Source organism: Trachemys scripta, chromosome 1 (genome assembly GCF_013100865.1).
Source record: "Trachemys scripta elegans isolate TJP31775 chromosome 1, CAS_Tse_1.0, whole genome shotgun sequence".
Taxonomy (NCBI): Eukaryota; Metazoa; Chordata; order Testudines; family Emydidae; genus Trachemys; species Trachemys scripta.
Window position 1 is genome coordinate 217,455,548 of NC_048298.1, and position 14,984 is coordinate 217,470,531.

General features: G+C 41.1%; 1 protein-coding gene across 8 annotated transcripts in view; it reads right to left on the reverse strand.

The window, feature by feature from the left end:
- Window positions 1–14,984, reverse strand: part of SHROOM2 (shroom family member 2) — a 196,310-nt gene that overhangs the window by 4,807 nt on the left and 176,519 nt on the right. For all 8 annotated transcript variants that reach the window (XM_034757277.1, XM_034757287.1, XM_034757266.1 and 5 more), the window contains 3 exons: window positions 10,590–11,141; window positions 8,052–8,229; window positions 2,425–2,697 (listed from right to left, as the gene is read on the reverse strand). In XM_034757277.1, coding sequence (XP_034613168.1) covers window positions 2,425–2,697; window positions 8,052–8,229; window positions 10,590–11,141 — 1,003 coding nt within the window. The remainder of the gene's footprint in view (window positions 1–2,424; window positions 2,698–8,051; window positions 8,230–10,589; window positions 11,142–14,984) is intronic.

Here is a 14,984-nt window from a genome sequence, read left to right on the forward strand (position 1 = left end):
TGAACTGCTATGCCCAAGCAAAGCTGCTTCTCTGTGGTGACCTGGAGCATCAGCAGGGGGACAAAACAACAGGCAGAAGAGAGCTATGTGCATGGAAGAAGAGACAAGGATGGAGATTCTGTTTACACACATGCATCTAGGCAAAAAATGTGTATTCATGTGTCATGTTTTCAGCTTCGTTCCCTAAGTAAATTCTCCTTTGAGTGTCTGCGCCATCAAGTGACAGTATCTGTCTGTACGTAGTATTAGAAAATGATTCACATTACAAGAAGGCTAAAAACATACAACTACATGTTAATGTGCAGAATTCCCAGTAACACTAAAGGAAATTATACACATCAACAGGAGAACTTGCATACAGAAAAAAAATCCATGAAGATGGAATTAAAGTTCAGACTAATTTGATGCTGAGAGTAATTTGACAGTAAAAATTCTTATAAAATGCGCTAAGGATAGCATGCAACTAAAAGACATTTCAGAATTAAAGTTCAACTTCAAGAAACAAACGCTTGAAAATGCTGTTAAAATAGGCATGAAATCCTAACTCTGCTTCTGTGACACCGGCCTCATATCTGCTCCTCTTCTCCCCTCCTTGAACACCTAATTTCATAAGCTATTTTTGTAACAAGGTCTTTTTCACAAGGGCATGGAGGTGGGAGAAGATTATTTTCTTCTCCCACAAGGTACTAGTATGTGTGCGCACATAGGAAAGATGCACTCAATCCCCAGATTCTTCCTAGAACTCAGAAATGCTGTTTGGAGAGGTCCTAGCAATGGGACTCCATTTCCCATGGAAGAATGAGGGGTGAGGGAGGAGATAAGTGGAGTTGTCTTAGGCAGGAGCACTGTTAGCTTCCGCTAGTGCCGCCACGGAAGCCAAGAGCAGGAACTTTTGGGGTGTGAAAAAGGGATGAAAATCTTAGTGGTGTCAGTCCCTTTTGGTAGGATATGGAGGCAAGAAGATGTCACGAGCAGGTTATGAGCTCGGATTGTTGGTGGCTGTGGGGGTAACAAGCCAAAATTTGGTGGCAGGCTATGACTTTTCCTAGGGGTTTTTTTTGGGGGGAGGGGGAGGATGGTAGAGGGGCAGAAGAGATGGGGAATCAATGGCAAACCTCCCTAGAAACTGGTTTACAATTTGAAGACCCCTGCAAGGCAAAGGGCCAGTGACTTTTGTTTTTAAATGAAAGCCTAAGTATCTCCCAGCCATATAATGCCCTTTTAAAGTCCACCACTGCACAACGGACCATTCATATAGTCTTAAATTGCTAGTGAACACCTTTGCAAACATGCCTTTCCTGCATCAAAAACCAATCCTCCGCTCTAGATCTTTTCAGGAAAGATTTTTTATGACATGATTAAAAACCCATGTTTATTAGATCCAGGTCTTTAAAAAGTGTGTCCAAGTTGTGCAAAAGACTGCACTGGGGTCACAGGACAGCAATGCAAAGTCTGACGAAGAGAGGTGCTTTTTTCAGCTTTTTAAAAAAATAATATAATAAACAGGAATCTAAAGTCAGACTTGCAAAGAAAGGAAGTCTCAGTTTTAACTATGGAGAGACTGTGGCTACCAGATAATACTATATATCAATAAGTTTCCATTTCTCTGCTGTTACAGAAAGATTAGTAATGAATACCTTGGTCCTTAAAATCCTTCCAAAAAACCTACTTCTGCTGAGATTCCTATAAATCACTACCATCTGGCACTGACCAGGTAAATGGGAAGCCATGACTTCCATTTTTCTGTCAAACTTATTATTTTTTTTTAAACACTGTGTTCCCATTTAGCCCCACCCCATTTCTCTACTTTTTGTTCACTACTGTATCCTGTCAGTTCTCTAAAGCAGGGACCATTGTCTTTGTTACATGTCTGTACAGTATCTAATGTAATGGGTCCCGATCACTGACTGGGGTCCTTGGTGCTGCCATAATACAACTTAATAATAGTACACTGTCAACAGTGCGTATGGACTGGAACTCAAATACAATCTGTTCATTTTTAAGCATCCCAAACTGCTGAGTCAGACAATTACTTTTAGTTTGTTCTCCCCCACTTATTTTTTCATTTGTTAAAGAAACAGGAGGCTACTCTGCTCATCATCTTTCATCAAGGCACTTGTCTTTTAGTGTTTTAGAGGGAAAGGCATGTCAGTGCTTTTAAACAACCTGCTCTCCTAAACCTGGGCACAAAGTGTCATGCATTCTTCAGGGCCAAGCCACTTGTAGTGAATGTAGTCTGACTGAAGGCAAGGCATGGTTATGAGTATTAACGAGATCTAATGAAAGCAGCCTGATGTGAATCATCAGCACATCAATTTTCTCCCCTCCACTCTCTTGCCCACCTGTTTTTCAAATAAAAAAGCCTACCACGCTGGCCCCTTCAATACCAAAATAACACTATTGCCCTTTAGCAACCTGCCTTACCCGTTCTTCAGGAGAGGCATTTTCATCCAAGTTATTCAGGGCATTTTCCACCCGGGCCAGACGACCCGACAGTGACAGCAGCAGGTTGACCACTTTGTCCAGGTCCCCGATGAACATCCGGAACTTGTCAAACTCATTAGGTTTGCAGACCTCTTTCACAATAGCCTCCACCTCATCTCCTAGTGCATTGTTTGCTTGGATGTCTTCCAGGAGTGTTTCCCGAGCTTCGCGCAGCACCTGCAGCTTCCTACTGATGCTATCAATGAGTTTTTGCTGTGGACAACAAAAGGGGAGTAAGAATTTATTAGTGACACTTGACCCAGCAGAGATGGAAACAGAGGTTTCCCTCCATGCATTCTGTTCCAATAGCTCAGGGAAAAAAGTCACACATGGCTCTCTGCTGAAAAGTGTCAGTAGCAATGGTAAACTACCCCAAACTTCGGCATCAGACTCCCCTCCCCTCCCAGAATATATCCGTTTACAAAGCCCAAAACAAAACAGGACCCCTCTACCATAGATTCTTAGGCCTCAATCTTCCTCTCATTGAGGTCATCAGCAACACTCTCTCTGACTGAGAAGAAGCTGGATCATGTCCTTAATTTGCTTTGTTACATGGCAAACCCCCAAAGAAACACCAGCCATTGATTCTGATTAGCACTGGGCTGTGAGTTTATGACTGCAAGGGAAACTGTGATTATGGCATTGTTGTTCAACTAGAGAATTCAAGTGTACAGATAAAGTTTTTCGCATGCACATTAGCTTACATTTCACTGCTAAAAAAGGCTTTCAAGCTTCAGGAGAATTACTTCACATGGCAAGAAATCAAAGTTACTCTATCTTGTTTTTTCTCCACCAGGGAAAGGGGAAGCAGAAAGGAATCTGTTCTCTGTCACTCACTGGGCTCCCGGGAGTCTCTCCATTTCCTCCCTAACCCTGTTATAGACACTCCTCTGTGATAGATTAAGGGCAAATCTGCAGCTCTGCCCACCGTGGAGCTCAGATGTCAGTCCATGGAGTAGAACACTTCACTTAAGACATATGGCCAGCTGGCCAGAGAGCAAGGAGGTGCAGGTGTTCACAGCTGATTCCTGGCCCCAATTCTTTTGTCCTCATCATCACACTATGCGTTACAAGAATTCTTCAATGTCTCACATGTTGATGGTGTCACTCATTTAAGCCCCAAAGTTATCTGCATCCCACAGAAATCTAGTCTCCCCTCACTTTTATGTAGAAAGCTGTTTACACAAGAAGCAATGAATCACAAAATTATTATTAAGGATTAAATACCGGCATCACTGCATGAATTTTTTTGTATCCCTGTCACACAATGCAACCCACATCTGGGGCTTGGCCGGTTGAGAGGTATGTACATTACAGACATATGATGTTTATCTAGACCTTGATAGTGTTCTGGATTCAAAATATCAGGACACAAACTTTTGATGGACTTAGGTCTACATTACCCTTAGCTTGAGTGCCCACCCTTTGGCAATTCACCACCATGGCAGAAGACAAGACGTCCTTTGGAGCTCACTACTGCTACCCTTTAGATCAGCTTCAAATTTTCAAAAGCCGATTACTGAGTAGCAAAAGTACTCTCTCCTCCTCAAAGACTATCCCCACAGCACTCTCAAGCATAACCATTCTTGGGGTGGAGGCTGATGGTGCTAAGCAAAATATGGGCATAAAAAGCTAGTCTTCCACATGCTAGGCTAATACTAACACATGGCCTACTATGCTGTTGGAATCTTTTACTTCCTGCCAGGCACGGCTCAGCTCCCGGCATTGTGACCTAGCGCACAGAGTTGCAGCACTGCTCAAGTGTGGCCCAGCTGCCACTCTGTCATCATGTGAGGGGGGGCCAGGCCAAATGTGAGTGATGCTGCAATTCCATGTGCCAGGTAGCAATGCCTGGAGCGGGAAGCCGGGCACCAACTCTGCAGAACAGCGGCTGCAGAAGCCACTGCGGTGGGGTGAATTTTTCATTTTATGTAATTTTTTATGTTTTCCCCCCTTTTATTTCATGCTATTTTGTATTTGTGAAAAACATGGGGCTCAAATAATTATTAGTACTTCTACAGCACCTTCCAGCAAAAGGTCTCAGAGTACCCCAAAAACGCAGCCTTAACATCCCTGTGAGGTAAGTATTATTTCCATTTGACAGAGAGGGAAACAGACTTCCCCCGGCCATGCAGTGAGTCACTGCCAGAGCAGAACTAGAGCCCCAGTCTCCCGACTGTGTTCTCTGTTGTTACCACGCTGCCTTCCTAAAAAAATTCTTCCTTTGGGCAGGGGTCTTGTATGCCTGTAAAAGACAACAGCATGCCTCATCTTTCTGTAAATATTAATCATTTTTCACGTGTTAGCGTCAATTTCTAATGCAGGCTATTTTGTCTAAGATGGTAATTACTTTGCAATACCGCTTTACATGTTTGTTTTTCTTTTAAGCGTCTTTATTTCATGGCACACTTGTCAGGAACTCTGATTTCAACCAACAAATTGAATACGTACAATTACACAGAAACCCATCCCTGTTTCCCAGGAATGTGTTACGGACCCTTACACCGTACATAGGAAGGTATAGCCATTTTCAGAATTACACAGAGAAAGCATTGACAGTTTGTTTTGGGAACCACCTGTAACTCAGCCACCCTACTAACAGAGGCCAACTGTAGCTTAAAACCTAACAAAGGAGTACTTCTGAAATCAAACATATGGATTATCTGGGCTGGCTCTATCCTGTTTTGATTTAATATTCTCAGGCCAGGTTAATCTGTATGGGGGTTATCTGGTTGTCTGGGTGTCCAAAAGATTAAGGTAGTAAGCAGTTTTACAGATGCAGGCTCTGCTGACTGATTAATCTAAACGATTTGACTTTTTATTCCCTCCCAAATGCAAATGAAGTTTGATTTGGATTAACTGGGTCAGGCTGCTGTAGTTCTATTTCCTAAGATGCCATGCAATTTAATAATCCTACTACTTTATTACAAGATGCATGATTAAATATGGGTCATACTCTGTGCTATATTACCCTGCTAATATGCCTAAAACTAGTCATGGAAGGACCCCCTTAAATGTGAGGAAGGTTGATCAGTGTACATGCACATAGCCTTTTTTCTAAAACTGTCAGTAGACACATCAGTTTTGATGTGGACACATACTTATTGGGAACTGAACTGAGATGAACAACTCTTTCCACACAGACCACCCAAGGAAGATGACTTTGAACTCACTACTGACTTTTGCTAAATATGAATATGGGACCTCCAAAACAGATTAAAAACGACATATCCCATTAGTAATCCACTGAGCCATAATGTCGTCTTGGCATCAATTACAGTTCTGAAATGGAATAGGGGTGAAGTGTAGTTACCAAATTTGCTAGTATAGACCAGACCACATGGACCTGATTTTCCGGAATTCTTGTTACTTTAAATAATAGCAGAGAAACTGATTGGATCCTTGTTAATTTCACTCAGCAGCAGCTTAGCAAAGCGAAGCTATTAGCAGCAGCAGATACTCTCTCTCTGCAGGCTTAGGAAGACAGCACTACACTGGGTTTACACTTGTGGGTTTGCATTCAGTTCTCTGCCTCATTTCACACTAGATTCATGTCTGAAAAGACTAGAAAACCTCCCACTAGCCATGGGTAGATTTTTCAAACCCAATATAACTTCAAGGTCCCTTTTATTACCTCCCTACATCTATTCAAATCCATGTATATTATTATATTTGTGCTAATCATATTGTTCCTCAATAAATATATTGCTTTACATGACCAACATTTCATTTATTAGGAGACTGTCTCTAATTATTTGTAATAGATGTGCGCAATTTCCCTGCATAAAATTCCCACACCCATCCTGAGTGTTCATCATCATTTTATTATTTTAAATAAATAAGAGGACAGCAAGTATATTGCAAAAAAGAGAATGGCAGGTGTAAACTGGTCCTGGAAAACCCACCGTAAATCCCAGATTGGACAAAAAGCACGATTTCCCATAATAGAACTGGTGAGTTTCAATGAATTAAGAAACAGGTTCAAAGCATACAATATCTTTTAGTAGACTGACAAATAAATGACAATATTCAAGCTTTCAGGCCCCAAAGGTCCTTTTTTCAGCAGCTGGCAGTTATGTGCAATTGGACCATGTTATAGATCTTGGCAGTTTTATAAGGACGGCTTGACCCATTTACTGTGATTTGCATACACTGCATGACGAGATCGGAGATGAAAGCCTGCTGGATTGAGAGCTCACATTCCACTGCATGCAAAGGAGCAGATGGGTGAGTAAATAGGAATGTGTATATCACAGACATGAGAGAGGGAGGGGGTCTAGTAACACTAGACATGGACACACTTCTCAGGCTGTATAATCTGTGTTTAGTGGTGTGGGGGAAATGATGAAGGGAAATACGTTTTTCATATAAACGACACCACCACAAATAAAGAACATTTTGACTGAGAAGCTTGTGGATTGTCGTTTGTTGGATGGGTCAAAGAAAACTGTTTCAATTTCGAACTTGTGCACTTTTTCCTCAATCAACATGACCAGAACATTTTTCTGTCTGAATCAATGAAAACAAAACAAAAAAAACCAATTATTGGCATTACACGGACCAGATAAAATGAAGCAAGAATCATTAATGCTCTTCTCTAGTCTAATAATTGCTTAAAACTGCAATGGAATCCTTAACATATCTGAACAGTTTTTAAAAACAATTTCCCTTTTATTCACTTAAAGGTCATTCCTACCCGTTTTGATTACTAAATGAATACTGGAGGTTGATCATGACAGTTTACGTTCACTAAAGAAGATATCCCGGAACTGAAGGCAGCTCCTTCCCTGGTATTGCTGTTTTAAGCAAATATAGTTAAAACTAGACCACTGTTAACACAGAAACAGATGGCTGAATAGCACAACAGATGATTTTCCCCACTTTCTCATGATAGGGAAGCAAGGTTAAAATCTATTTGTGCCAAATGAAGAGAATCTGGTGCTCTCAATGTAACTAAGCTGACACTGTACAACAACCACAAAATCACCACTTCACACAGATTCTTAGGACTGGAATACTATGCAGGTCAAGACTAAGGTGCCACAGGGATCTGTGTATGTACGGGACTGTGGTTAATGGTGATGTGTGAACCGAGCACCCACCAAACTGCCTATTTAGCTCCAGTCAATGTTATCAGGCTCTTGAGTTCATGAGCAGTAAAAAAAAAAAATTGACAGAAGACAGATGGCCTAATTTTCAAAAGCCTGGAGAAGTCCAAGGGCCCACTGATTCCAGTGGGATTTGTGGGTGCTCAACAACTCTTTCCCAAAGCACACGTCTCTTACACACAGATATTCTCAGGTGGAGAGGTTCTACAGAGAAGGACAAAAACATTCACACAAAGATTTTAAAAATATGTCTGTCTTTCTAAAGTTAAGTTCCTACGTCCATAGCTAGGCACAAAAATAAGCGACTTGATCTTTCAAAACTGCTGAGCACCCAGGAAATCCCACTGGCTTAAAACCAGGTCTCTTATTTAGATGCTTAACTATGGATTTAGCAGCCTAATTTTTGACATCCAGGTTTGAAAATCCTATTAAATATTTCAAAGTGCAAAACTGTGTTACCTTCTTTTCTGACAAGTCATGATCAAGCTCATCTTCAGAATCCTCTTCGCTCTGCTGCTGCTGCTGCTCCTGCATGTCCTTCATTTTAATCAGCAATTCTGCTTTTGGTGCAGACGTGCTGTAGTAAGTGGAATTGGTTGTCAAGGAGATGGCAGAAGGCATGCCCTGCTCCTCTTTCCTGGTAAAAAGTCATAACTTTAATTAACTGCCTGACATCCTGAGCACTGAAAAGAGAGAACAATCTTTCAAACCCATCATTTTGCCAAGTAAATGGACTGTTTAATGGAAAGATGAGAACTATGGTAACAATGCAGGGTCAAATGTCTGAGGAAAAATTGCCACACCGTCAGTCACAAAAGCTAGTTATCAATTTAGGCAATTAAAAGGAACTAGCAAAACCTCCAGCTGAAAGCATTTATTTTCAGTCTGTCTTTTAATTGCACTTTGTATCAGTGATTAAACCATCATTTACTATTCTTGATTATACAGGCATTGGTATGAAGGCAGTGCTTTTGTCTACATCTGTGCTCTCACTGGTTAGTGATTCCATAATCCTCAAAACACATCTTTTGGTGAAAATGCAGCAGATCACATTTCATTTTCTCTACTATGAACCTTAAAGATCCTATTATTTTATGCAACACTCTTTTGACTAGTTAAAAAATGGCCTTTATGGGAATTTTAAGAGACTCAGGAAGTAGAGTAATAAAAACAGAAATATTAGCAATGATCAACAATACCAAAAATACAATAGCTGATGAAGCAGTACTGAATTTTCAAAATGCATTTAGTAAACATTTTTAAAATGAAAGAATTAGGACACTGTTAATGACCTGCTTAAAACTCCCCTATCTCTTGACTGGCACATTGTTATGCAAGCATGACTATCTCCAGCTCCAAATTAATTCAATGGAAGTAGCAGGATTCACAAAAGGATCAGATATTTACATAAGTAACAAGAATATCCAGTATTATAATAATAAAACAAAACCAAGACATTTAGAAGGGATATAAACTTTCATGCTTCTGGGCATAAAGTGGCCTCTAACTATTGGAGGTCAGGCAGAAACTTTCTCCGAAGGCAGATTATCCCACGATTATTTATTACAGGCTTTTTTGCATCTTCCTCTCTAGTGCTTGGTGTTGGTCACTGTTGGAGGTAAAATACTGGATTAGACCAGTGATTCTCAACCCGCGGGCTGCTTGTGGCCCAATCAGGACACAGATCCGGCCCATGTGACATCTGCAGGGCCATACAGATAGTATATATATTGTGTGGATGTGGCACACAACACAGAGAACTGCATATGTGGCCCACAATGGTAAATAGGTTGAGAACCACTGCTTTGATCCAGTATGGCAATGCCTATGTTCCTGAGTGTGCATGACTGTTGGCAGCTCTAGAAAATGACTGCTTCGCTAGAACCAGAGACCAGCTTATAACAAGGACAGTGACAATGCAAGCTTCTCCATAACCCCATCCAGTATTGAGGCTTCAAGCTGGAGGGACTGCCTTTCAGATTAGGAATGTGTCTCTGCTGAGATTGCTCTCACAAGGATGCCAGTAAATATCAACTGTGATGAAAAATTTTGTGATGTCAGCATCTGTCCACTAATAAACAAGAAAACCTTGGTGTAGAGAAGCCTTCACCATTAATGTGAGAGAAACCTAAACAAAGTTTGTCTCACACAGGCAGAAATTTTGATGTAATAGCCTTCAAGTTCCGCTTTAATAAGCACTACAAAGACCTCAGAGCCATTACCTATGAGAACAGTTAGGAATTGTTTTTAAAAGTTTCCACAGTGTATTGATTATAACCACCCTTCAGGCTACTACATTCAGGGCATTACACAATATAAGGTTTCTCATCAAACTTCAGGACAAAGTTATATCTGAAATTACACCAACACTCAGAGATCAAAGATCTGTATGATTCAGCTGCTTTTTTGTTATATTTTACTGTTCTGTTCTCATTCTCAACTAGGTAATAACTGGTTACTTTGATCCAGTTTATATTATCTATGTTCATTTTAAGTTTTCTTTGTAAGCCTCATTGATATTATAAATACTAAAACATTGCTCCTTTCCCTGTCTGGACCCTATCGCACTGGATGGTCTTAGTGAAATTTCTAAAGTCTTTGAGAAATGTCTCATGATAGAATTCTAATTATTCCTTCCGAAACTCCCTTATGTGATTGTTTAGCTTTTCCCAGTTTGGTTGTGGTGTAATATAAATAAATATTTTACACTATAACTAACTCGTAAAGAGCTTAACATATATGTATGTTAAGCTTTTTACGAGTTAGTTATGGTGTAAAATATTTATTTATATACATGTATGTTCTTTGTAATAGGACCCTAATTTTTGCTCCTTTGATTGATCTAGTCAATAAATGACACTGCCAAAACCATCATCTTAATGGGAAAACCTAAAAATTAACAATATGAAGAAGGATCCTTAAATGTTTAAGGGAAAAAACACAATGTTGGACAGCAACAGGGGAAAGGCCAGTGGATTATGGAAACACCTTACTCACTTTTCCTCTGCGATTTTTGGAGAAGGAACTTTTGGTAGGAGCTTTCTGCGTTGTTGAGCTTCTTCTAAGAGGTGTTCATCTTTAGGGAAGATTCCCACCATCAGATCCATCGTAGTTTTTATTTTCACAGTAGGATCCAAAATATCTGCTAGAGATTTATCTTTTCCGACAATCTCTCTGGCTAGTTCTTCAGACTTCCAGTCTTCAAAGGTCTTTTCTTTGGCCTTCACGTAGCTGATTACAGGGATGGAGGCATCGTTGTCCTTCAAGTTGTTCCCAAGTGCTTCGGCTGATTGCAAGTCAGGAAGTCTGGTTTTGCTCTCAGGCTCTGGTTCTACACCCCGCCTTGTGTAAGCACAGAAACGCGAGTAGGATTGCTCAGAAGTACTGAGTGTTTTAATCTGGTCCTTCTCCAAACCACTAGGTAAGGCAGGAGGCTCCATGGTGCTCACGAGGTTCTGGCGACTTTCCTTCTCTGCATTGCTCTCAGAATGAACTATCTTGATGGGAACCATTTTTACTGTAGTGTTATTATCGATCACTCTTTCAATTCTGGAAAAAAAAGAAAGGGAAATTAACTGTTATTAATTCAAGATCTTTTTATGCTGATTCTTATCCACAAAAAGGGAAAAGGTGTCAGTCTGTATGCTAACAAAGATCAATTTATTAATACAAGGAAATCTTTTCTCATATCACATCTCAAAGCCTCAACTTAGAGATTTGCCTGTTCTCATACATTTTAAAAGTAAGCCATTATTTCACTTATACAGATCTCCAGCATTAGCCTCACACTACACAAAACATGACTTTTCTACAGGCTACAGGACTGACAAAGTACGATACTTACAACTGTCTTGAAACAGTTCAAAACATGAGTATGAAAAATGCAGGTTTGTTTTTTTAAAAAAACCTTGCATGTAAAATATGAGAGTCTCATAATCAGAACCTAATTTATCTTTGCATAAATAGAAAAAAAGAAAAAATATTTAAAAGAGAGGGAAAGAAGAAGAAAAAACAGCTACTCATAAAAGAATAATTATATTTAAAGCTTTAGTTTTTGTCATTGATATTTTTAGTAAAAGTCACGGACAGGTCACGGGCAATAATGAAAAATTCACGGAAGCCTGTGACCAGTCCTTGACAGGTGTATGGGAGCAGTGGGGATGGGCCGCCTGCCAAGGCTGGGAGCCGCGGGAATTCCCCTATGCCCACAGAGGTGGGGAGCAGCAGGGGTCCCCCTGCTGCCTGCGGTGGATGGGAGTGGCAGGGATCCCCATTGCTGCCTATGGCCGGGCAGCAGCGGGAAGCAGCAGGGCTTCCCCCCTGCTGCTGTCTGAAATCACGGAGGTCTTTGGAAGTCATGGATTCCGTTACTTCCATGACTAAATCGAAGCCTTAATTATATTCAATTCTGCATTGTTTTGTCAGTGACAGCCTATTGCAGGGATCCTCTAATACATACTGCTGAGCTATCTTGTGCTTAAGACAAGATATTCAATCAAGAACATGTCTTTTTTTTTTAATGGTAATTTAGATTTTAAATTAGAAAATAACATGTTGGATCAACAGCAGCTGTTTATACTACTGGAGTGTGTGCGCTGTATGTACAGTATAAAACCAAAACACAGATGGGGTGGTTACAAGTTTGAAGAAAGTTTAAAATTATTGCTTTAATGTTGCGGGTTTAGAAAGTTTAGCCCCAGCAAAGGAACATTGCTAAAATATCTGGTTTCTGCTGGCTGGCTTTCTTTTAGATTGGTGACTGAGAGACATACACATATAGCTCCTTGGCTATATGTCTGGCTGTGTCCCAGAATTAAAAATAAAGCTATACTTTACTGTACTTTCATGGTGAACAGAAAATAAGTCAATGTTGTACTCCTCTGCAGTGGTAATCTATATATTTATATTTGTGTCTGTATGAATATACAGACTATATTACACACATTCACTCAACCCTATATGAAATGACATATGTAGATGATATTTTGACTATACTGCATATGCAATATTCTGATAGATCTAAAAAAAGAGTTCTTCTTAAAAAAAGGAGGGGGAAAAAAAACCACACCTCAAATCCTTCTCCAATAAGGATCTTTTCAGACTGTCAGTCAGTTTGGAAAGTTCACACTCAACTCTGTCTTTCGCTCCAAGCTCTCTCAGCTCATGATTCAGCAAATCACCTAAGCATGTGTTTAAGAACCAGTGACTTCAATTGGACTTATGCACAAAGAACATGTTTAAGAGCTTTGCTGAAAAAGGACCTTATTTCTTTTTTTCTTAAAAAACAAACAAAACAAACAAAAAAACCTCACACGGAAGAACCTTAAACCCACCTTAAAAATGAAAGACAACAATTCTACACTAAAATTGCAAGCATCAGTTGAGTGATAGTGTTATCACACTGCCCAATATCAAACATATAGGGTGAGATTTTCTAGAGTGCTAAGCATTACCATAACTCTGAACTACCTGAAGTCAGTGGTAAAATTCCTGTTGACTTCGGTGGGAACAGAGAGAGCCCAACGCTGGGTGCTTTTGAAAATCTCCTCTGCAGCATGTTTAAATTGATGCATGCACATACACACTCCCATAAGACCCATTACATATTTCCTAATCTATTGTATGAAATTCCAAATCCTCATATAAACTACACTTGTGGCTATCACTAAGCTGAGCCCACAAAATGGCATAATTGTTTCCATAGCATAAGGATACATAAATTATTACAGAGTGGCTGTTGCTGCTCTGTGGTAAATGTTGAAGCCAGCATCCAATCATAATCCCAGTTTTTATTCTCTCCTAATGACCTCAAAAATGAAAGTGATCCCGGGAAATCTGGCATCCAGCCTCTTATACTTGAGAATAGATATTTTCCCAGAAGTTTAGGAAAATTCAGAAAAGGAATTTGGAAAATAAAGGTGTTTTAAAACTTCCCCATGTTCACTCAGTCAGAAGTGCCCGAAATTAATGTGTGTGTGGTGGGAAGGGGAATATGGAGGTTGTGGGGTATAGGAGACCAGGGAGAAACGCAGAGGAGAAAGAATCAGATATAGAGCAGGGGACAAAGGACCAGAAGAGACATGGCTTGGGTGGGGATCACACAGAAGGATTGGCAGTAAGTTTCTTCCCTGCTTTTTGTACTAGGCATGAGGGGGGCACAAAGTGGTACTCCTGGGAGAATTCTGTGCCACTGCGCAACGCAGAATTTTGCAGAAAATGGTGTGCGTGCAGAATTTCCTCCCCCACCCCGAAATGAGCTGCAGAGATATTGGCTGCCACTACGGGCTGCTGGACTTGGAAGAGCACAGCTCTCAAATAGAAGACAATGCCAGGGGGAAGTGGGAGGGACGTGGAGGGTTCCCAGCAGCTGCAGAAGAAAGGACGCAGCATGCAGGAAACTCTGTGCAAGCCTGGGACCCAACATCAGGCTGTTTCTCCCTCTGGATACCTGGCCTCTGGGGGGTAGAGGGTACAAGTGTCTGGGCTTGGGGGGAGGACAAGGCTGGGCTCTGGGGGGTAGAGGGTATACGTGTCTGGGCCAGGGAGGGCCCCATGCCTGGGCTCTGGGTGGAAGGAGGTGTGAGTGTCTGGGCTGGGGGGGGAAGGCTGGTCTCTGGGGAGGCAGGGCAGGGCTGGGCTCTGCGGGGAATGGGGTGTGAGTGTCTGGCCCCCCAGCTGGGCCCTGGGGAGGGGGCAGAGAAACAGGAACTGGGTTGTCATAGGGATTTCTTTAACTCTCTACTCCTGGGGGAATTTTTGTGTGTGTCTGTATTGTTACAGACATACTTGCTGACAGGTATTTTGAAATAAATTACCAATAATAATTGAAACTGGCATGATTATGTAGTGTTATTTTGACAAATAAAATTTGCAGAATTTTAAAATATTGTGTGCAGAATTTTTAACTTTTTTGGCGCAGGATTTTTAATTTTTTTGGCACAGAATTCCCTCAGGAGTAAAAGTAGGGGGAAGCAGATTGGCAGAATATGGAGGAGATGACTGAAGGGGAGGAGGGCAGGGGCAAAAGAAATGGAATGAGGTTGAAAGTGACTGGGGGAAGCACAGAGAATGTATGTGCAAGGGAAGGCACGAACACAGGTGCAGAGACCTTGAGGAGGTATCGATCAGAGTGCAAAGGACCTGGGGAGGAGCATGGGAAGTGGAAGGGAGATACTAGGGCACTCTAAGGGGCAGAGGCCATGGAGGTGGGGGCAGAGGACAGCAGACTTTGGAGAGGTGGAATTACAGAAGGTGGGTGCAGGGAAATTGGGGAAGGTATGCATTCATGGATGGATGGAAAAGTGGCGTTTTATACAAGTTAAATATCTAGAATACATTAAATGCCTAGAGCTACTCATGTGATGAAAGCTCCGCCCTCTTCTCCACACCCCT